This window comes from Cupressus sempervirens, chromosome 5 (assembly GCF_028749045.1).
Source record: "Cupressus sempervirens isolate cs-2001-9-10 chromosome 5, ASM2874904v1, whole genome shotgun sequence".
Taxonomy (NCBI): Eukaryota; Viridiplantae; Streptophyta; class Pinopsida; order Cupressales; family Cupressaceae; genus Cupressus; species Cupressus sempervirens.
In genome coordinates, this window is record NC_143122.1 from 64,901,616 (window position 1) to 64,927,521 (window position 25,906).

General features: G+C 37.3%; 1 protein-coding gene across 2 annotated transcripts in view; it reads left to right on the plus strand.

Annotated features, from left to right (window-relative positions):
* The window catches only part of QC (glutaminyl cyclase), a 209,334-nt gene that overhangs the window by 82,671 nt on the left and 100,757 nt on the right, over positions 1–25,906 (plus strand). For both annotated transcript variants that reach the window (XM_089828609.1, XM_089828608.1), the window contains one exon: positions 23,967–24,030. In XM_089828609.1, coding sequence (XP_089684735.1) covers positions 23,967–24,030 — 64 coding nt within the window. The remainder of the gene's footprint in view (positions 1–23,966; positions 24,031–25,906) is intronic.

Here is a 25,906-nt window from a genome sequence, read left to right on the forward strand (position 1 = left end):
CTTTTGTCTGCTTGTTTGTTTATAGCTTTTGAATGAATGTTTGCTAATTTTGGTCGAAATCCCAGAAAAGCAGAAATCTCCCAACTCAAGGCATACTTAGCGTAGTCATTGCCTTATCAAAAATCATCCAAGCTCCCCCGCTGCAACCGAATCTATCTAGTTCTTTGCCTTAGAACAATCCTAAATCCAAAGTCCATTCAAATCATCCCCCTAGCCAGCTAGCAACCCAATCCAAAATCACCCAAGCCTTTAAAGAGTTGTTGTCACTTTGCTAGATTTTGCTATCCAATCAATCCTACCAATCAACCAATCTCACCAAGGTTATCCCTTTGACAGAGCATTGTCTAGGGTAATCCAGCTTTGTCACTTGTATCCCTCATCACCTTGAGCTAAAGGTTGGGATCCACAAGTGGTCAATCTCGTGTCATGCCATAGGATCACTAGTCTATCCTTAAGTTGACACAATCACCAGGAATCCTGCACATAGGAAAGCAAAACTCTCACTGTTTGATAGCATACCCTTGAAGTCTTCCACCCATGAGAAAGAAAAAAATCTCCAGCCAATCCTCCTTAGGTCTGTCATATAGCTTTGACTCTCCCTAGGAAATCTTTCATCAGCCAATCCAAAATCTGCGCTTAATCCAAATCCAACCATGAGCTTTCGTGTTCATCCATACGCAAGACCCCATCCCCATAAAACTCATCATCAAAGCATGAAGTACCAATCCTATCATGATGTGTTTGGTCGCATTGTCCTTGCTCCCGCCACTTCCTATTCCAATGATGATGAAAATCTTGTTGACTATGATGGGTATATTGAAAGCCTTAAAAACATTCCCCCAAGCATCCCCCAAAATCCAAGAGTTATTCCAAACTATCTAGTCATGCCATCTGATATTCCAGCCTCCCCTCCATCACCCCATCAACCAAGCTTCCAATCTTCCACCCCCATCACACTAGCTATTCTTGTCAATCCACCTCCATCTTCGACACACGAGTCTCCAAGGAAAGTTATAGAGGAACCACAAGTCAATCCATCTCCTCCAGCCAATACGTCATGTCATCTAATCCAACCATGTGAAGTAGTCAGTGATGAAGCTTCCCCATCTACAATATCACCTCCATCTCCCATAGCTATCATCCCCATACCATCCATCAAATTGCTTAAAATCCTTCCACTTCCTGCAAGCATCAAAATCCCACCGCCTGTCAAATCCCTCCAAATCCTATCCACATCGCCTCCAAGCATTTCCCAAATCTCTCGTAATGACCCTTATGCATCCATCTTCTACTCACCCATCTCCACTACTGAATCTCCCATCTATCCATCCGCTGCCTTTGAAGAATCCATCCCTTCACCTCCTATCACACCATCCACTCCAAACCAATCCTATCAAGATCCTGCCCAAAAGCATGTTGACATCCCCCAAAGCATAAATGAAGATATCATCGTACCATGTCTTCCATCCATAGTGCAGTCACCATCTCCTCCATCTCCAAAACCTCGAGCCATATCTCCTCCACTACAAGATATCTTGTCATCCCACCAACTACATCAAGATCCTATCCTTCCATCTCCCCCACTCCATGCTTCCATCTTACCACCTATCCAAGCTATTCCACCATCTATAATCTACCCTCTTGGTTCACTTACATTCATTCACGGTGGCCCTCTCTCAGCAGAAGAATTAAGAACAGTATCTCCCCATTGCAATACACCTAATAAATCACTTCTACCATTTTCTACAAGCAAAAAGTTTCCTCAGCTTTTTCAAATGCTCAATCGATGGCATTATCAAGGTCAAGGTTTAGGACCACAAGAGCAAGGAATCAGAGAGCCTATTATTGCACAAAAAAATCTAGGATTTCATGGTCTTGGATATGTATCCAAAGGCTCACCATCTAAAGGTGTTGGTACACCACATCCCCAAACCAAGCCTATCTCCAAGCCTAAAATGCCAGCCTCCCATCACTCCTTCAAGAAATCTTATGTCATCCCCCCTCCACCATCTTTGCAACCCAAAACAACCTACCATATCCCCCCTTCATCCGCTAAATCCATTTTGGGTCCCTATGTCCCAAAATCTACCATCCTCTATCCTCCTATCAGCCATCATAAAAATCCTATTCCATCCATTCCTATGCAAGATCAACAAAGGCACATATCAGGGCACATCATCCATCATCATCCCCCTACATGCTCTTTCATATCCTCTCCATCTCACAAAGCTTCTCCTAACCATCTTCCCAAAGCTTACCACAACAATGTGAATGCCAACTTCAAAATGCATAAAGCTAAAAATCTACATCCTAGGCAATCATATGTCTATTCTAAAAGACGTACTCCAAAAAGGAAAAATCCAATCAAAGAATGCAAAACAATGCAAAAGCCTATGAAAAGAAAATCCAAAACCATGTGGATCCCCAAGAAAAAAGTTGAAACCCAATGCATAATGGCATCCACCATTGCTAATCCCCCATCTAGTGACTCATGTCCCCCATCTCCTAACTCCATCTTGGGTGCCTATATCCCCAAGCACACTTCCACAAATCCTCCATCACACCCGCATCTACCATCTATCCCCCATATGCTCTTTTCACACCTGTTCCAACATGTGCCAATGTTGCTCTTGCAAGCATCCCCATCTCATGCTCCTTTCCAGCATTTTCATCCCTCCATCTCCTACCATCAATCCCATCTAATCCAATCTATTGCATAAATCACACATCCGGTGTACCAACAGCTAGCAACAAAATTGAATATTCCAACAGCCAGTGAAAAATCCCAAAAAAGCCAAAATAGCTGAAGAAAGCCAAACTCATTCCAGCTAAGTCCAAAGTCAAAAAGTCAAAAAATAAAAAGAAAAATAAAGCGTCCACTGGTGAAAACTTGGCAATTCAAGCGCCTTGGACAAGTACCATGATGAAAACTTGGCAAACAAGCATCATGCGTAATCTAGCCATCCCCAGCTTAGCCTATCATCCTCATGCTTTTGGTCACATCTTGACATCCAACTCCATCTTCCAATCTATCCACCTATCCTCCACCCTCCATCTTCCATCTTACACCATCCACTTATCTCTTGCAGCTTCAGCCGATCATCCCAGCTATCATCCATCTCCCTAGCCCCTTCAGCTTTTTCCATCCTAGCTTCAATCCTCTCACATCCCTCATAAGACCTACTTTCACATGTTATCTTCTGATTGGGGGCACTATATTCCTTGGAGATCTTGTCTTGTCCATCCTCCCTTGTCATTGGTATCTAGCTCTAGGCTATCCTCATGCAAACCCAATATCATCTCTTTATATCCATCATAATCCTAGCTATCTACCATCCTATCCAGCCATCTCATCCTGCTCCTCTAGCTATCCTTGGTCACAAAATCCCTCATCATCATTGGATGCATCCTGCCAAATCCATATCTTTCACTATCACCCCACCCTTAGCTTTCGCATCTTGCACAACATCAAACCATCCTGCTATCCTATCATCCTGAGCTTTTGCCTGCTTGTAACTATCATTGGTCCGTTAGCTTGTACCATATCTTGATTAGCTCACTTGTAAATATCTTGGTCTGTCAGCTTGTACATCCTCTTTAGCTTAGTACCATTGTATCTATCCAACGTTTGTGTCAGTTCGTCCTTGATCAGCATCTTGCACACATCGCACATCTTGGTTAGCTATTCCAATGCATCCTTTAGCTAGATCTCTTGTCACCAAAGTGATATCCTTCTTAGTTCAGCTTGCCAGACGCATCACCCATCCAGATCCATCAGCTTAGGTGCTCTCCGATAGATCCTTGTAGGCTATAGCTTTCCTCATGTCTGATCTTGGTCCATTAGTACCTCATCCTACCCACCTCGTTGGCAAACAGTTCTCTTTTGGATTTTCACTTTCTTTCGATTTGGAATCTTCCCTTTTGGGTCTTGAAGTATCTTTTCCAAGCAATCTTTTTGTTCCCTCCTCACGGTTGCCACGATCTTCCATATCATGGTATGTTGCGAATGGGGCAATCAAAGCGTAAGGTCTTGATCATATCTTTTGCTTGTTTTTCTTTTTTGCTTGTGGGTTACCCAGTGTCATTTCCACACTGCTTCCTCTGGGATTCATGTGTGATGTTGGGGCAATCCTTGCGTGTTTGTTTTGAGTCAGTTCGTGAGTCCTCTAGACGGTTGGTAAAAAGGCCTTGATGTTCTTGGTAACCCTGGCAATTAACCAATAGTCTTATAGCAAATCTAGTGCTCAACTACATGGTGGTACTTCTCTTTGAAGTATCCCCTCGCTCAAAAAGCTTCAATGGATTCCCTTCATCTCCATTATCCCCCATCCATATCCTACATCCGTCTCTCCTACCCCAGCTGATGCATCAGTATCTCTTTGAATCACTCATCACTCTTAGCTTTAGGGATCCACAATCCTAGTCTTAGGGATCCACCAATCAAAATCAACCCACCAAGCCTCATCTTTCGAGATCCACAATCCTAGTCTTAGGGATCTCCGAAACCCATCTTCCACCAATCTAACTCTTTGAAATCCTGTTCCATCAGCTTTATAATCCCCTCATCCATCTCCCTATCCTGGATTCCTTTTTATAGCGCTCTGCTCCTTCATCCTCCACCTTCCCTAAGGTCTTAAGCTTGCTTCCTCTTGTGCATCTGATTCTCCTTTATCATTCTCCCATAGTGAGAGTTTGAGCTAATTCAGCCCCTTCTCTTTGCCAATCTAAGTCTCCTTGCTCATCCCATATTCTTGTACTTTTCAAGAAGCCATCGAGCCTCACTTTCTCTCCCCGCTGCCTTCTTGAGGGGGCATCTCACAGTCCATTCTCTCCTCTTCTGCTCTAGCCTTGGGCATCTTATTTTCTTATCTTTGATGTCATGCCACTTGCGGCATCACATCAAAGAGGGGCAAAATGTAGACACCTAAAAACCTTTAGAAAATAAAGTATTTTTATTTTCTGAAAAAGTCCTGATGACATCATCATTAATTAATTAATTAATTAATTAATTAATTTTTATGCCATTAAATTCCTTTATCTTAATTAAAAATATTTAATTAAGGAATCCCTCCCAAAAATGTTTAAATCTTATTTAAACATTATTTCCTTATTTATTAATTATTTAATTAATAAATTGATCAAAAATCCTAAAATAAATAAAAGATTTATTTTTATCCCAAAAGTTGGCCAATTTCCTTATGACCAATAACCTCTTCCAAAATCTTCTAATCCTTCTTTAATTTCGATTAAAGGCTAATCTCATCATTTCCTACCCCTAACCCCAACTCAAAATATTTAATTAAAATTAAATATTAATCCTCATGTTTATTAAAAAAGTTTTAATAAATATCTCCTCAACCCAAACCCTTGAAATAAATAAAACTTTATTTATTTCCTAAAAATCTAATTTATCCTCACCCTAAGAAGTTCTAGACTCTTCTAGAAAGTCTTCATCCTCATCCTAGGAAATTCTAGACTATTCTAGAAAGTCTTTATCCTCATCCAAAATCTAGACTCTTCTAGAAGATGTCTTTAAACCTAATCCTAATCCCCTCCTAACCTTGTCACATTCCCTAAACATGGGTTAAAACTTACTAACCCAAGCCAAAGTTAACAAATATCTCTTCCTTCACCCACCCTCATTAAATGCCATCCACTTGCCTATCCTTAAGCTAATCCTAAACCATCCTAATCCATCCTCTAATCATTTGCACAAGCCTAAACAAGCTTAAAACATTTCTAATCAAGTCCAAGTCGAATTTGCTCTCATCACCCTCAAAATATCTCAACCATAAAACTTTATGAAGTCCACTAGGTCATAAATGACTCTTACAAGCCCTTTTATTGCTCTTACAAGTCATTATGAGGGTCTTTATGAAGATTTTATCTCTTGAGCCTCCTTTGTTGACTCATCCTTGCCCTTTCCTCCATCCTCTCACCATGTGACATGTGTCACTCCTTGATTGGCTATAAGGAAGCACAATCCATGTGCTCTCCTCTCATGCAATCTGAGCCTTCCATAAGCTTTTTCCCATCCTTGCATCTTAGCCCTCAATCCCTCAAGCCTCTTGCCTATAAATTGGATCCTTCCCCTTTGCAAAATAACACAATCCATGAAGTAAAGTTATAATGCTATTTTGAGAGCCAAATCCATACTCAAGCCATCTATCCACACCAAAAATCCACAATCATCCATTGAAGCCCTTTTTGAAGCATAAAGCTTGAGCATACATCCTATCTATTTAGACAAAGCTACTCAACAAGAGAGCTTCTTATTGAGAGAGCCCATTAATGGCTCATATTCTCAATTAAGAGCTCATCTTAGTCTATCTTGAAGTTTATGAATTTTGTTTAGTTTGTAGAAGCTTTATTTAAATTTGGTTTCTATTAGCATACTAACATTTTCTCATATACAGATATCAGGCCTAGTAGCAGATAGGTAGATGAGGCTGCGTATTAGTTGCCTATATGTAGTATCATCAACGAAAGGAGAATCAGACTTGGCTGATAACTTGAGACCTTTCTCCATAGGTGTAGATGCAGGTTTGCAATCCTGCATTCAGAATTCGTCTAACAAGGCCCTGGCATATTTGGACTGAGAGATGAATATACCAGTAGACTGTTGCCAAACTTCAACACCTAAGCAATAATGCATGAGCCCAAGGTCAGTCATATCAAAAGACTGGCATAAGTGTTGTTTGATTCCCTGAATCAAAGATGCCGAACTGCCAGTGATGATTAGATCATCCACATAGATAACCAGAAGGATGATGTCACTGTCAGTAGTCTTGATGTACAGATTTGAGTCTGAAGAACTCCTCTTGAAGCCTTGATCATTGAGGTACGTATCAATCTTGATGTACCATGCCCGAGGGGCCTGCTTCAAACCATAGAGAGCTTTTACCAATCTGAGAACCTGATGGTCTTTACCAGCAACCTTGAAACCAGGAGGCTGCGTCATGTAGACCTCTTCATGGAGATCACCATTCAGGAAAGCACTCTTTACGTCCATCTGATGGACCTTCCAGCCAAATTGTGCTGCCATGGCTAGGACTAATCTGATGGTGCCCATCTTTGCAGTAGGAGCAAAGGTCTCCTCATAATCAATGCCTTGACGCTGAGAAAAGCCCTTTGCCACTAAACGAGCTTTGTACTTATCCAAAGTACCATCTGATTTGTATTTGATTTTGTAGACCCATTTGCAGCCAATGGGTTTCTTCCCTGGGGGAAGATCAGAAAGGACCGAAGTGTTGTTCTTCAGCAGGCTCTGGTGTTCAGATGTCATGGCCTGTTCCCACTCTGGAATTCCTTTAGCCTCGGAATATGTTTGAGGTTCAAACACACTGTGAATGTTGGCCATAAGAGCAAAGTTAACAGAATCTGTAGTTTTGCTCTTTTTCCGAGCAGTTCTCCCATCAATGAGCTCATCATCATGAAGATCAACAAGTGTCTTAGCCCACCACTTAGGCCGGAGAGGAGAATGACCAACAATAGTACTAGGAGATGCTTGATCAGCAGGATCCTCATCAGAAGAATCTGGATCAAATTTAGGTGAAGCATCTTCAAAACGAGGTGATCCTACAGGAGAAGCCGGAGGTGTCTGTACAGGTATCACTGGCATGACTGGAGCTGCAGGAGGTACTGGAGCCCTCCCATTAGGTGGACCTAATGGAAGCCGAACTCCCAAATCATGAGCCTACATAGGCTGGTCTGTTAGATCAGGAACAGGAGAAACAAGCATGAATGGTCCTCGCTGCTCATCAAAGACTACATCACGGCTATATATGAGACGAGATGTCTCAACATCAATAAGGCGGTAGGCTTTGTGAAGACTGCTATATCCAGCAAGCATCAGTTTCTGACTTTTGGCATCCAACTTGGTGCGTGAAGCATCAGGGATCCAAACAAAAGCAAGAGAGCCAAAAACCTTCAGGTGACTGATTCTGGGCTTGCGACCTGACCAGGCCTCTTCCGGAGTTTTACCTTTGACCGCCACTGTGGGTGACCGGTTCAACAGATAAACTGCAGTGTTAATTGCTTCTGCCCAAAAATGCTTCGGAACATGTCTGTGTTCAAGCATGGAACGAGCCATCTCGATGATTTTCTTATTCCAACGTTCAACTACACTGTTCTGTTGTGGTGTGTGGGGTGTGCTGAACTGGCGTTGGATGCCATGTGTATCCAAGAAGCTGGAGAAAACATTAGAACAAAATTCCCCCCCATTGTCTGATCTAAGAGTAATAATAGATTTTCCAGACTCTTTTTCAACTAAGGGTTTAAACTTCTGAAATACAGTAAATGCATTGGATTTCTTTTTAAGGAAATACACCCACATTTTTCTACTGAAATCATCTACAAACAACAGAAAATACCTGTACCCAAGAACAGGAGTGGCCATAGGGCCACAGATATCAACACGAACAAGCTGAAGTACCTGAGAAGCTCGCCAAGAATCGCCACTGGGGAAAGGTGTGTGATGTTGCTTCCCAGCCTGACATGCGTCACAAACTCCAAGGTGTTGGGTTTGAATCTCTGGCAAACCAAGAACAAGCTCATCTCGAGCAAGTTGTGTGAGATAATGCACATTTAAGTGCCCATATCGCTGATGCCAAAGTGTGCTGATGGAAGATCGCCGAGCAGCCATAGCTAATTCTTGAGAATCACCAGAATCAGTAAGTCTGAAAAGACCATGATCCTCAAGACCAACTGCAACAGTAGACTTAGTCGCCCGATCAGTGATGGTGCACTGATGTGAACTGAAAGTGACTGCCAAGTGTGGAGAATGTCACAGCAACTGACTGACCGAGAGTAGATTTAGTTCCATCCCTGGAACGTAGTACACATCAAGGAATATGAGCTTCATCCCAACAGACTGAATTTGAATGTTGCCTTTACCAACAACCGTGTACTCTTCTCCACCACCAAAGATAATAGAATCTGAATAAGGCTGGTAGTCAGTAAACCAGTCTCTGCGGTGAGTGAAATGTCGAGAGGCACCTGAATCAATGTACCAAGCAGATGACTGCACATGATCTGCGTGTCTTTTAGCCATGAAGGCGTAAAAGGCAGATTCCGCCTGCTCAATGTGCTCTGCACTGTTCGCTTTGGGTTGCGAACCTGATTGCTTAGACTGGGCAGCTAAGCGTTTGCGACATTCAACCTTCATGTGACCATACTTGTGGCAGTAGTTGCATTGAATGTTCTTCTTTTTGGTACCATCGGATGCTGGAGCAGAAGACTTCTGCTGAGATGGTTGCTGAAACTTGCCCTTATCCTTCTGAAAGGATTTTGCAGCAAAGGCTTGCTCAGTGGAGGTGGAACTGGAGCTGCTATTGAACTGTTGTTTCCACCGATCTTGCTGAAGCAACAGGGTGCAGAGATCAGTGAACTTTAGATCAACACCAGTAGATGTGATGTTGAGAGTCTCGATAAAATGCTCATAGGATTTTGGTAAACTCCGAAGAGTGTTTACCACAATATCCTCTTCCTCCATCTTGCGACCGATGGCAAGTAACTGATCATGGATTTCCTGAATCCGATTCAGGTGTGCTTGGAGCGAGGTGCGCTCATCCATGACAATAGAAAACAGAGTGTTTTCCAGAAAGAAGGCTCTGCTCTTGTCGGAAGTCTCATGAAGACCTTTTAGATGTGTCCAGATTTCGGCAGCTGTCTTCCCAGATGGAATCTAAGAAAGCTGATCATCAGCCACGGATAATTTGAGAAGCATTACCGCCTCTTGATTATTCAAATCCCATGTATCTTGATCAGGACCCGGAGAAGTCGGACGCTGCGTAACACCCAGAACAAGTTGATCGGTGTTTCGATATTCGAAGATTGCGATGATGCGCTGCTTCCAAGTTCCATAATTGCGACCATTGAATTTGGAATTATGCTCGAGCAGAATATTTGTCAGAGATGCCATGGCACGTTTTTCAATGAAAAATTGTGAAAATCTGTGAAGGCACGTTCTTCGAGGCAAAAATACGGAAGACCCAGAAGAATCAAAGAATGACCCAGAAGTGAGCTCGAAAAATCCAGAAGGAATCTGCTATCGTTTTTTGGATCCGTTGACTTGAAAATCGAGGCACAAAAATTGAGGGACCCAGAAAAAATGGACGACAACCTAGTTGAGCTCTCGAAAAATCCACCAAGAATCTGCAAACAAAATATTTTTTCGACCCCAAAAATTAGGGTTTCGAGCAAAATAGCAGTCGGCGGCCAAAGAGGTCAAAAACAACAAAAATGGCGTTTTGCAGGGCAAAAAAATGGCCGATTTTGATCAGGATTCAGGCATTAGGGCTTTGATACCATATTACGAGGTAATTGGTAAATACTTGCTTGTTAATAACAGAGACCGAAAGGTCAATTTATACAAAAGAATGAGAAGGTATGATAAATCGAACTCCGATCAAGCTTCAATCAGCGCCAAAAACGTGGGTTAAAAATGCGGGCCAAGACCAGTCACAAATCTGGCGGCCAAAATTGTGATTTGCAGAAAAAAACATTTAGTCTTATTGAACCGAGCAGACCAGACGCCAAACTCTGAAAAAATGGATGCCAAACCCTGAAAAAAATGGACGCCAAACCCACGTGAGTTGCAGACCCGAGTTCGGGAACTTCTCTAGGCCGAAAACCCTATGCGGGTTTTAGAGAAATTCGACAGAAATAATTTTGAAAAAATTTAAACAAATAATTTCACGAAGAAATTATAAATTTTTTCGAAAAAATTTAAGTAATAGCTCTGACACCATATTACGAGGTAATTGGTAAATACTTGCTTGTTAATAACAGAGACTGAAAGGTCAGTTTATACAAAAGAATGAGACGATGTTTCCTTAGGAAACGATTGTAAAGAATAGAAACATTCTATTTCAGAGAAAGCAAAAAACGAAAGCAAACTAAAGCTTAAGATATTTACAAGATAACCATTAACTAATAATAGACGTCTTATCTATTATTGTAATATAGACATCTTAAGATATCCATCATAATAGAAAATTAAGTTATTGTAAGATCGTCACCTTTCGACAACTTCTGTAAATACAAGTGACATCATTTGGAAGTCATCACTTCCTCATGATGTACACAGGGAAGAGGCCCATTAAAATCATAGTCACTCACAAAGACTTTGAATTCCCTCTGAATATCAATCATTTGAGCTCTTCATTCAAGATTGCCTTTGAAGAAGTATCAGATTCCCTCTTCCTGCAATAACATTCTTAGAAGAAAAAATCAAAGCACATAACTCTTATAGTATGTATCAAAAATACAACCAAATAAATGTGATTTAAAGTTAGATTTATAAAAGATATATTTCATTAATTTGGTGTTCTAAGACTCTATCTTAGAAATTGTAACTATGGCAAGTTCACTTTGAAGGCGCTTCACATTTATTTCGCAGTTTGATGAAGATGATAAGAAAAATATAGAAGTCCCTCTTAGTCCAATATCTCACACATGTTAGGGATATTTTGAAGTTCTTTTAGAATAGATATCTCTCTGAATCTATATCCGGATTATTGACTTTGGCAAAGGATGCTTGATGTTTTAGTCTATCAGGGCAAAGAGATGCTAAGTGACCAAAGTTGTCACATCTAAAGCACTGTATTTTAAAGTAATCCATATGTTTCCTTTTTCCTTTGAATTTAGGTTTTTTCTTCTTATTGACTTGGGTTGTGAGAGCTTGAGCATCACATCCAATAGATGTATCATCTTGAGACATTAACATGCCCTCCTCTTGTATACAATCAACCTTTAGTTGAGCAAGTTTAGGAAGTTTGGAATGAGTGCATACTCATTGTCTAAAGGTTTTTCGTGACGGTGGCAGTCCCTTTAAAGCAATCATGGTTAATTATTTCTCATCATAGATTTGATCGATCGTAGAAAGCCGGTTCCTTAGTTCTGTTATCTTCATGAAATATGAAGCCATGAATTCTCCTTTGTTCATCTTAATGTTGGGGAGATTGCCTTTCAGAGCTAAAATTCTAGTGGTATTGTTTATCTCAAAGTAACGAGACTCCCCGCGAGTCGGGCAAGTCTTCTGAGTTAGCTAGTTTAGTTACCTCAGTCGAGTCAAAATGACCCATGACCCTGACTCAGCGGGTCAACTGGGCTGACTCACGTTTTTCAGAGATGCCATGGCACGTTTTTCAATGAAAACTGTGAAAATCTGTGAAGGCACGTTCTTCGAGGCAAAAATATGAAAGACCCAGAAGAATCAGAGAATGACCCAAAAGAGAGCTCGAAAAACCTAGAAGGAATCTGTTGTCGTTTTTTGGATCCACTAGCTTGAAAATCGAGGCACAATAATCGAAGGACCCAGAAAAAACGGACAACAACCCAGTTGAGCTCTCGAAAAACCCACCAAGAATTTGCAAGCAAAATATTTTTTCGAACCCAAAAATTAGGGTTTCGAGCAAAACCCTAGTCGGCGAATTTGAAGGTCGGATTTGCAGGAAAAAATGGCAGATTTGGATAAATGAACACCCGGAAAAGGAAGATATGCTGGCAAAGAGGGTCATGAATGCTTTAGTAGTGATCTTCGGCGTTCGAAATAGTCGTTTTTTGCAGGCGTTTTGCGGGTCCAGAAAATCGCGTCGTTTTCTGCATACATTTGTTCAGATTTGCACTGCCATGTGACGCGATTGCATGAGGAAACAAGGTCGCCAATGGAGGAAGGATGCTTGCAGGCCGCAAATCTCAAAAAAAAAACACTAGGAAAAGAAATCCGCAATTAAAAAAAAAACGCCCAGAAAAATATCCGCAGGTTTGCCAGAAAAAATCCGCGAGTTTCAAAAATCTCAGACAAAAAACTATTCTGAAAATCTCAGGGTTTTTAGATTAGGAAGCAAGGTTCACATAATAATTTCGAAAATTGGCTCTGATAATTTCAGAAAAGAAATTATAATTTTCGAAAAAATTAAGAAAGATGCTCTGATACCATGTTACAAGATTCAAGAAGAGTTGGCAGATTAACAGATTTTCAGATGATTGATTGATCAGAGGAACAAATGTGTTCCTTATAAAGAATTACAAGGACGTTGTTTCTAAAAGAAACAACGTAGACTGAAGACGGAATTAGAAACAAAACTTGAGACAGGATAGGAAACATTCCTATCTGGACTGAAGACGGACTACAGACAAGTAATAGGAAACATTTCTATCTGGACTGAAGACGGACTACAAACAAGTAGTTGACTATTATAGAAAGTATAAGATATTATTTTAATAATTGTGTCTTTAAGCTTTATTCAATAATGGGTGCATGGAATATCTTTAAATTCTAAAAAATCTCTAAATTTCAAGGGTTTTGTCACTTTGCTAAGTCAGTGCCAGGTCACAGGAGAGTCCAAGCCAGGCCACAAGTCAAATTACCCTTGCCGAGTCCGGGCCAGGTCCGAGTCTCGTTACTTTGGTTTATCTCAAACATTTCTTGAAGTGCTTTAAACATTTCATATGTTGTGTCTAGCTCTGAGATGATTGGAAGTAAATGGTTTCTAAACACCATCCACAATTAACTTCATGACTTTGGTGTTATCGCTTTCCCATTTTTCCAATTCATTGCTTCCTTTGGGTGGTGATTCGGATTTTTCATTGAATTGTTTTATGCCATTCTCTTTCAAGGTTAACTTCATTCACAATTTCCATCCTGCAAAATCCGAATCACCTTCGAGCTTGTCTTCTAGCCTCATACTGCTCACCATTTTGACAGATGTGAGATTTAAGAAAACTTGATTGCTCTTAGATAAATCTGATCGGGATCTTTGGAATGTCCCTTTACTGGTTTTATATGATATTTCATGCCTCTAATCAGATTTTCAAAATCAAACAACTTATATCACAAAGATCCACCAAATTTCTCAAGAAACCCCAAATCGGGTATGCCGAAAATAGTGCCAAAAGCTTCACAGCTTCACCTATTATTAATAAATCTGAAAGTGGACATTTTTACAGAAATTTGAGCAGCATAACAGCCTATAAAATGACATTTCCAGATCTGTATAACATGCACACAATAGCTCCCAAACGGAGGACAAAAACAATGCTCATCGGGCTCCCGAAAATAGCACAAAATAGCCCAGAATCACCACAAAAACTTAATAATCTATCACAGAAGTATAATCATATCCAAATACATATTTTCAGCTCTATTTTAACATTTAAAAGTCTGATATACAGCAGCAAGCCAAATTGATAAGAAATACTCAACTGAAAACACCAAACTCTTACAAAAAATACCCCCGAAAACTCACAAATTTGCACTGTTCAGCACAAAGGCAAACTCTGCATGAGCATGCACATGGAATGGCTTCAAACTCCCGTCCTTAGCCTTCCTAGAAACCTGCAAACTCCCGTTCTTGGGTCTCCCTGGAAACCTGCAAACTCCCGTTCTTGGGTCTCCTTCTCCACAGGTTTGGCAGCCTCTGAAGAATAACAAAGAAATGAGCAAAAATCAAGTTCTGGAATGAGCCCAGAATGCCTCCAAACCCCTTAAAAGAGGGCATAACCCTAACTCACGTCCAAGAGGGGTTAATAATACATATTTTAATAATAATTTTTATTTATTAGTCCATTCACTTCCAAAGATTATCCCCTTTTGCTGAAACTTTGCCTTTTTGGGCCTGCCTGCCTTAGCAAAGATTATTATTTTTAATTATTTGAAAAGGGGACATGACAATCTTCTCCTAGATAGGATCTAATACCACGTTGAGTTTTATGATCAGATTTATTTTTATTCATTGAATTCTATAAATGAACTTTGAAGCTTTTTTATGTGATTAATATTTTAACATAAAATATTATATATATACATATATGTCTTTGAATTATGAATGTATATTGGAGGTGATTAAACCTTTCTACAATATCTTGATTGGAAATCTTATCACACTTGTAATACAATGCTCCGTCACACATATTGAATAGAATATGTTAGATATGACTGAGACCAATTAATTATGTTGTAGTTAGTTATAAAAATGCTGTAGACAGTGCCGTCAACGATGTCATAACTAAAGACTCTTATGTAATGAAATTGTGCTCGAATGTTATCTGAATTTGATTGTTGACATTTCGTTGGGCAAGGAAGTATGGAAGTATTTATATGAGGGCTGAGTCGATGTGACTCCACATTGGAGTCACATCCCACTGGGCACGTGACTCCCAATATGACTTAAAACATAACCTTACTTTGGCGGTGATTTACTTACTCATAAGCAATATGAATGATCCTAGATTAAATACAACACTCAGTCAATTTAATATATATATATATATATATATATATATATATATACATATCTCATGTCAACAAATAAAATAAAGTAAAACATTAAGGATGTTTTATATCCTTATCAAACTAACACATCAACAATATAGGCAAATCATAGAATCAATCAAGCCAAAATGATTGGTGGTGAAAATGCAAATTTTAAACAAGTAAAATTGGCTGAATGCAAGCAAGATTATGTCAATGCAAAATATCAGACTAAATCACCTGATTCCTATACATGCTAAGCTTCACAGATAATATATATGAAAAAAAAGGTCTAGTGCATAAATTGACTAAGATCTTTTAGAATAAAGTAATATAGTATGAGTACTTGATGATGAACCTTCCAAGATTTGCAAATTCAAATACTGGTTGTAAACCATCTAGTTCTCACATTAAGAATAATTAACATGAAATCCACATTGGAAACTCTACTCGAGTATTAGCTTTGATCAATGAAGACCAACAAAAATCTATTGAAACTACACACAACTAGAAAATATCCACTTTGAACATAGAGGGTGATATCAAAAAATGTTATTTGCAATTGATGTAACTAATTTGTTGTATATATATTTTGAGTTATCAAGTTCAACACACACCTCCATAGAAAGAGAATAGATGGGTTTGGCAGCCAAAATAGGATGCCCATAATAGAAAATGTATGGTCATGTCTTAGATTGTATGCCTATTGGAAGGACTGATAAGACAAGCAATACATAGAAAATGGTCAACTTCTAGTGCCCCCCAAGTATGGCATGGTAATGTTTGAGATGATAGATTTATATAACCAATTTTAGTAGTTGTGGCAGCAATCAGGCCATCTACAATGCAGAGAGTAAAGGTACAATTTATCACCGACAAATCTGTATGATCAACATTTGACTATATTGTATGGATTTAGATATCTAACCATAGGGATTGGGATGGCATGCTCATGATTAATATGGCCTCTAGTTGTATAGAATAAACAACAATATATCCTCTAAAAGATCAACAATGACTTGGACACCTTCCCTGAAATATCCATTTTGGCATTTGTATTGGCTATATTGGCCTTTTGAAATAGTACAACCTAGAAAGGTAATAGTTAGATAATTGAGCGGGGGGAGGGGGAGTGAACCAGTTATTCTCAGACCCTTTCAAACAATTCACCACACTAATAACAACTTTAACTTATGAGTAATCAGCTCGGTTATCACAATAAATTTAATCAACTTTATGCATCAAACGGATTCCACTTCCTATACCAAATATCAACTTTATTAACCAACTTATAGAAATAATAACAGTTTTAACATGTAAAAGCAAATAACATGCAAAACATCCATTAACACATTAAAACCAAGATTTTTAACATGGAAATCTGATTAGGGAAAACCACTAGGGACTAGTCACCCAAAATATTTTCACTAAACTAAAGGGAGCTTAGTTAAGAGCCAACCTTGTTAAAGGTTACACATACACTTGTTAAGTGTGACCCTATAAGGGTATTTTCATCAAAAATCATCTAGACCTTATCACCCTTCTATGTGTGGCCTACTTACAAACATTCAATGGAATGTCACCTTTGTCAGCCGACTGGATGGTTCCAGCGGTGTTTCTGTATTCTGTAGCCGATAGGGTGATGTCCGGCGGTGTTTCTGTATTCTGTAGCCGACGTCGTCAGTAAATGGTTTGTAGCGGATAGAATATTTGTGGCCGACGGACTCCTTCGGGAAGGTTCGGCAGTAGTATTTATATCCCGTCTGGGATCATTGTAAAGCATCAATCATCTGCTATTGCGAATATTATGAAGCCTAATGTATGTTCTGGCATATGCGAATATTATTCTGCTATTATTGTTTGTATGCGTTGATTTCTTTACCAGTACGGTAAACAACCTTACAATAACAATTTACAAATAAAAATACTGTTAATTCCACTTAGTTAAGGGATTTTCTGTTGCAATGGTTAGAGAGTAACAATAAGATGATCTGATAAATATGCAACTTAGTTTGCTTGTTCAGATCTCCATTCTACTCAATATCTCTGCTTGCTGACTGACCATCATATCAACACTTCACTCCACTTCAACTTCGCACTCTGATTTGCTCGGCAGGATCTCTTTCAACAACTTTGCATCAACTTGACTATAAATTGGACCAGCAACATTTAACTTCTTGTCTCTTTCTTAAATAGACATATTTTTGCCTCTTCATCTCATGCATTAGGGTTTCCATGAAATCCCATCATCCACACGATCTCAGGTTCATTGAATCTGGCAGTAGGTAAAACAATTTTCAAATCTTGCCAATTGTAACTCCACCTTCACTTTGGAACTTACACCTTTTCTTGGATTTCAAAATGTCATGTCCCCTCTCTAGTTTGACTAGTAGAGTCATGAGAGTTCGCCTATTATTGGAGTCTTGTAGGCTAGCAATGGTTGATAGAGACTCATACTGGATACTCGGTGACCAGAGTTGGTCCTACAATTAGTTTGAGAGCCAGTCGGGGAAGTTCCTTAATTTTAGGAATTTTCCTAAAATTTAGGAGGTTGTGGTAGTGATCAGATCAGATTTGAGGCCAGTATACGGTTTTAGTTTTAGGGTGACAGTGTATATTCCCTAGTTTCTAGGAGCATCCCTAATTTTCAGAGATGGGATTGCCAGTTGGCCCACATTGCCCGACATCAGTCATAGGTAGGTGACATGACCCGTTCACTGATTATTTGGTTGGTTTGGCTTTCTAGTTGAATTTGGCTTTCCAAATGAATAAAAGGAAATATTAAAAATATTTCCTAAGTTTGCGTTTAAATAAATTAAAATAAAGTTATTTATATAGCTAATTGGAGTAATAAGGGGATTTTGGTTTCATCTGGTTAGGCAGGCCTATGTGTTATAGCTCGTTGGAAAGGTCTTGAATTATTATAACTTATTTTCATCATCCGGAGACCTTCGGGCACCTAGAGTTATGTTAACTGAGGAAAGGGGTGTTTTACCTATACATAAAAGCCTTTTAATTGAGAAGATGCCATTTTATAATAAAGGGAAAGGCATATTCTCCCTTTAGGGTTGGATTGGCTTTGAGAGGGAGATAAAAGGAGATGTTGGCTCATTCTTTCATTATATTTTACATCTTCATTCTTGGTATTTGCAATTTTTCTTTGAGGAGTGATTCTGGAGGACTGGGACGCAAACTCTAGAGGACTGGGACGCAAACCCTAGAGCCTGGCTATTGGGACGCAAACCCCAATAGATGATTTCAGCAACATTCTATAGTATTGTTTCAGCAATTGACAAAGATTGTTAAGTTCAGCGTTTGGGGATGCTTGTGCATTGCATGTTAAGGGTCTTGTTTGGCATGTTGGGAGCTTCTTGCTGCCTTGGCATGACTATAGCAGCCATATGACTGCCTTTTAGTTGGCACGTGATTTGTTGGTTGGCTTATGTCAGCCATCTTTACCTTTTTGGTGTGTGGCTGGTCCATTCTTGCAGCTGGGGCCTTCATTTCTTGTTTGTAAACACCTTTGCTGGCATACTAATTACATATCTTGCCTAGTACGATTTTGTAGCTATTTTGGTTGACTGAATATTATATTATTTGTTGCTGTTGTTAATAATTGTTTTACTTACATTTGGAAAATACAAAAAAAGAAACAACAATCTTTTTGCAACTTTTGTCTAATTCTCTAAGACCACAAGGAAAGCACAGGAAAATCTATTATTTTAATTAAAATTTATAGAAGTTCAGTGAAAGGATCCTTTTGGGATCTGTCACAAAACATATCTCAAATCTTCACCATTAGATCTTCTGTTAATTATTCTAGCTGTAGATCGTGCTAACAAACTTCGTCCTTATCTTGAAATCTTCTAGAATAGTCTAGATCTTCACTTAATGTTATCCTTTACTCAATCTTTCACAAACTGTTCTTCATTTACCAAATTGTATTCTTCCTTCACCGAACACGTCTATCACGCGGTTAATACTTCTCTTGGTTAACACTTGACTTGCTCAGTCAATACTAGGCTTGCTCGGTCAACACTATTCTGACGTCACCTTTCATCCTCTTCATTTATTGACCACTATCTCTAGCTTGGTGTAACTTACTAGTTCTTTATCTTTTCACTTGCCAACTTCATTCCTTCTTTTACCAATCAAACTAACTTGCTTGTACATCATCTCAACACTTCATAAAATTTTGTAAAACAATCAAACCAACATTATACTATCATAGAGTGATTCATCAATTACTCATTTAGGTTTACATACTTATCATCACTTCTTCAACTCATCTTCATACTTTTCCTTCAACTTCTTTATCCAACATCACATCCTTCAGACGAGTGCAACACACATGAATTAGTACAATCAAATAGCTTGACATCAGTGACAATATAACAACTAATCTAACTCTTCTACATATACTTTGCAGCTCGGTTTTGACCTTGGTCTTTATCAGCATCATTTCTGTCCAACAATCTCACTCTTCTACATATACTTTGCATCTCGGTTTTGACCTTGGTCTTCATCAACATCAGCATCATTTATTATTTATTTAAAGAAATTAATATACAACCTTTGGTTAATATAATGTTTCTGTATTAAAATAAATCTTAATCATCATAATGTCATTATATTAGATTATTATTTCATACTTTAATATTGCTATTATAATACGGTATATGTATGATACTATTATATGATTATAATATAATATTATTTATATTATATTATTATTAACTTTATATTTTTATAATTATATTTATTCATCATGAAATTATAATATGTTTATATATAGTCATTTACTCTAATAATTTAATATATTCATTTATTGAAATAATTCACCTATATTACCATAATTAGGGGACATGACAGTCCACCCTTCCTCAAATTGCTTGTCCTCAAGCAATGACCATTTACACTAAACCTTTCTTGTGAAGTCAATATACAAGTTATACACTACGATGAAAGAACATATAAGGTATGCATGCAGTGAATGTCGTAATGCACGAAGTAAATATATGAGTACTTGCACACACAAAGCATACACAAAGAAGACATAGTAATGCATGAAGACACGAAGCATACACGATGAAGACATATTAAGACACGAAGTAAACACACAATATACATGTTATGCAATTCCTTGATTATGAACCTGCAACCACAAAATCATTAGTACACATTCATATACCTGTACCAAAGGAATACAAGTTAGTACATATAAGTATATTTCAAAAGAAGCTAATACTTTTAATAGATCTCTTGTAATGTCCCTACTTGTAAGGGCTTATAATAACGTCCTATTTTTCCAAGGAATCAATTTAAAAGATTATTATTGCATTATTTAATCAAAATAATTCTTCATATATGTATATGTTTATATCCTATTGATTACATTGTATTTATAGGCTAGGTCACCCGGGGATTGGATAAGGAAATCACATTAAATTTTTGACAAGACCTTGGTCCTCGCCTTTCAAATGGATCCCTTCCATCCCTCACCATGCCTAGATGTTATACCATACCACAGTCCTCGAAACATCGTGGTGGGGTTCCATAGCTCGATAAACCTAAACCTAAGAGTTGGTATATACCCCTCTTGCCTTAGGACTCAGCCCTACCCTCTCACCCACCTAGTTTCTTACTGATTAACATAATCTTAGGATTTTTCTAGAATTATTACTTCTTAATGATTGCCTTACTAGAGTTCTTAGGTATTGTAGTGGGGTCCCATAGCTCGATAAGCCTAAACTTAAGAGTGGAATACATCCCTCTCTTGCCTTAGGTATCAGCCCTACCCTCTTACCTACCTAGTCCTTTCCTTATTAATCATTTGAGTCCAATTTATCTTTTATCATTTGTTTTGATAATTAATGATTAAAGAAATAATTTCATTATATTACTACTTCTTATCATTACCATTTATATTCTAGAAGCTTCATTATACTTTAATCCTATATCACATTTACTCTTTCCTCTAAATAGTTTGTCTGTTATTAATAATAAATATTTTTTCTCTTCATAATATTATTTAGTTATGAATTGAATGCACTCATCTTTACCTACCTTGTGTTGCATTTTTGTTGACTTCTTTAACCAATGACATGGGCGTTCATACATGTGATGGCCGATGGGGATTCACCCTTATTAACCAATGGTACTCCTTGTCTTTCGATCTATTTTATGCTTCTTCCTTATGTGTATTTAATAGGTTTTGTATCAATTGTTATACATGTTAAAAATAGTTTATCATTACCAGCTTATATTTAATGATTATCGATGACCATTACGCATGCTTAATGGTCACTGCCCTTTCTATCTTATATCGTTTTCCACCTTAGTTTTGGATCTTTAAATAATGTGCAGGATGGATACTATTATGTCCATTATATGAACCTTTTTACACATTGTATGTTGTCCCTCTGGCTGAAGCACTTCTAATGTGGTGTGCACTGATCTCATTCGTTGTTTCTTTGTCTTATCGTTTATTTAGAATGGGATGTTGATGCTGTACTTTTCTATATATCCACCTTGTGGTATACATACTGGTTGAGGAAAAGTCACTTGCCTCCTTCCAATGGAGTAGTTGGTCTATCTATTTGATGATGTTTTGCAAACACCAGTCCAATGATTCATAGGATGTACATATGATCTGTAAAATTTAATGGGAGAACAATATAGTTATTCCCTAGTAAAAACAACAGGATGAGAATATTAGTTGTTGAATAGAATGGAATGCAAATTGTCTAGTGGAATGGGAATTGTTGGTTTCTTGTGCCTATCACCGCAAGCATTCTCTAGTCGTGGTCATGAGTTGCTACATAAGTTCGTCATAATCATTGTGGAGGATATTATTACTGATTATGGTGCAAATCTAAATCAAGAAAGCAGATGTGTTTAAGTTGTGTATAGTGCCTCTGGTTCCTGTGCACACCTCCTTGTTTTCTCAATGTATCGCGCCTTTGATCTTCATCCCATTGAATTTGTCACTTGAACTCCAAAAGATGGTAGCAATAAATGACGGTTGTATCTCTGAATCATCTGTGCGCTTAAGCCATGACCACTAATACCACTGAGATTGCAGGCATCTTGAGCTCCAATTGTGTTTGCTGAAGAGTTATGTGATGTTGGATGTCAAAATTTGGGCTACAAATAACCCATCCAATGTGATCACGTGGATTTCTATCCATCTTATACTATATCCAAGTCTGGTATTCTGCTGGTATCGTCTATTTCCCCTTCATATCCAAGAAGTTCTGTAGAATAATTCTGAACTGATATCCAATGCACCAGGTTGTTGGAATTAAATAATCTTCAATTTTCATCCATATATTTCACACAATTATTAATGTTTAATTCATTTTTATAAATCTCTTGATAAAATCTTATAGGCTGGCAGGAGAACCAGCTCTGATACCACTATAATGTCCCCAACCAGGACATTAAATTATTTAATATAGATTTTGCAATTTTCCTTCACAAATCAAATATCTCATTTTTCCTTCTGCACTTCTCCAACATTCGTTGATTTGATTGCTGATTGATGCCTTTCATTTTCCTTTGTATTTCTCCATATTTCTCCATGCTCCATGATGACTTCTCAATGTTAAAACTCTCTCTATATATAGTTTTTAATTCTAGGAGTTGTGTCTTTTCATTTATCATATAATAATAATATATTATTTGTATTATAATTATATCAATAATTAGGTTATAACATATTAATAATATAGCAACTATAGTTCTTTAATATATTATTACATTGAGAAATAATATATTATTCTTAATATATTAACAATTTATCATAGAGAAACATTTATTATTTATTTAACGTTTGATTAATATAATGTTTTTCTGTTAAAATATATCTTAATCATCATAATATCATTATATTAGATTATCATTTCATACTTTAATATTGCTATTATAATACAGTATATGTATGATACTATTATATATGATTATAATATTATATTATTATTAACTTTATATTTTTATAATTATATTTATTCATCATTAAATTATAATATGTTTATATATAGTCATTTACTCTAATAATTTAATATATTTATTTATTAAAATAATTCACCTATATTACCATAATTAGGGGACATGACATGCTAGAGGGCAGGCAAACCTCTTAAGAGAGACTTTATGCCCCTAAATCCCTCCAACGAACAAGAGTTGTTTGATTAGTGGGGATTGGACTTTATAGGGCCATTGAAGGCGAGTAGTGTACAGAGATGTTGATACATAGTGGTGGTGACAGAGTATCTGACTAAATGGGCTGAAGCATGAGCACTACTAGACAATTCAGCCTTGAGCATGAGAAGGTTTATTTATGAGCAAATTATTACCCTATATGGAAAGGTTAGACGATGAAGTTTTCGCTTGATAGCATCAAGATTTCCTTGGATCTTACAATGATAGAAGCCTCTCCTAAATGCTTAAATGTTTTAAACTTCTACAGTCCATTGCAGCTCAAGTAAGAAATTACATAGCTTTTAGATGAACAAAGATTATAGGCTTCCACTATCCATTCTAGATGATGTTCTTGTACCATGATAATATATTGCACATGGTGAAGTTATGATCTGAATAATCATTTGAAAATGTTTTAAACAGATATTGATGTACGAGCAATATTATTTTGAGAGCACAGTCAACTCCCTAAATCTTTGCTTTGCAATTTATATCTTTTGTTTTTCAGGTTATTGCAATTGACTTGGCTGACCAGTGTCGGATATATATATGATCAGTTCAATTTCAGCAAAGTTTGTACCTCATCCTTAACCTTTCTCGACAGCATGAACAATTATTTCAATATAATGTGTGTTATTGCATCTTGATTATCCAATCTTTTAAGTTTTTGCATAAGTCTTTTATTTATGTGTGTACTTGTAGTAATTCACCAGTCATAAATCACGTGTTTCTTATTGAACAAGGGAAGAAAATAATACTAACTGTTTAAGAGTCTTCCAATTAATGATATAGTGCAACGCATGTGCCTATTTTACAATATTTAAAAAAAATATTATTAGGACTAACTTAAAACATTATTTTTAATTTATTTCCCTAACTTTATTCATTAACCTATAGGAATTAAAATATAGGTGATGGATGACCCAATTTTTAAATTTCTGTAAAGGGGGTATGCCATATTCAAATAAAGAAAGAAATTATTGACCATGACAAATGAGCAAAGTATATCAATGGTGTTTAGAAAGTTAATTGAGCTAAATTGACATGTGGGAACCCTTAAAACAAGGCTTCACATAAGACTGCATGCAAAGAACTAACTACAGTGCAAAACTATATTTAATTGTTATAAACACCAAAAGATACCCCAATAAATGATGGGAGACCTGTGAGTTGCAGTCACTAAAAATATCTGAAAAGTTAAAGATGTTACAAATGTCCATGAAAAATAAATTCTTATAATGGACTTTAATCACAAAGGGGAAACGTGGTTGGGTTGCACCAGGATTACATTTGAACATGAATGTGGAATAAAAGAACCATAACTATTAATATAGTGAAGGATTTAAATCTTCCACTCAGACTCTCCCAATTTATATTCACAGATTTCAAATAACAAACATGCAAAAGTAGTGCATGCTTATTTGCAAGTTCTTTAGTTACTCAACCATTGTGTAATGTCCCCTAGAAGTTTAAGTTTTTATTTAAATTAAGCTAAATTCTTATATCCATGAATTGGCAAGAAAAATGCGTTTATTTCCATAAATATATGATATGAATAGGGACAATCATCCATTAGTATTTAATGTCATATGCTATTTATATTTCTTGTTGCTAAGCTTGATCACTTTGTTATAAGGAAAGAGGAGGTCTGAGACTCTGAATACAATCCAAGGCACTTAGAGACCGTCTGATAGATTCCCCAAAGTTTACAGATCCAAGCCCTTATCCTATCAAGGAACTATGCCTGCAAGGTGCTCAGCCTTCCTCTTTATCAGTGTAGTAATAATTAAGATCTTAGTTTTACTTTAGTTACTTTGTATATATAAGTGCGCGCACACACACACATACACACATACACACACACATACATACATACATATAGATATAGATATATTCATATATCATATAACTAATATAGTTTATAAATCTAATCTTTATATAGAGAGGACTATATACTGTCTTTCGTCCTTAATATAATATATATACACAACATTCCATGAGGAACTATCTAACTTAAATACTTCCAACCTTATCGTTGTCACACTCTACAATGATTAATTTCCATTATCGTCTCTTCCTTCTGAAGAGTATCCAAAAAATATTGATGCCCTTTTAGAATGAGACTGAGTATTCTTTTATATCTTGCATTGGAAGTAACAGGTTGTGTTCTTAAGAGATACCTCCTGTGTCTATTCATAATTAACTCTTTTCCTTTTAAACTTCATAAATATAATCACAGCCTGTTCATGATTTCTCAATCATACCTTTTCCTTAGCAGTAACACTAGTCAATTGGTTCAATTATTCTTAGGCGTTTCCCTTTTGTATTTATATTTAGTAATCACCGCTTTCTACCTCTTAATATATCATAATGAATTTAGACGCTGACTTTATATTTAAATGCCTTTGATAATTATCAGCAGTGATGGTAATGTTGAAGGGAATTCAC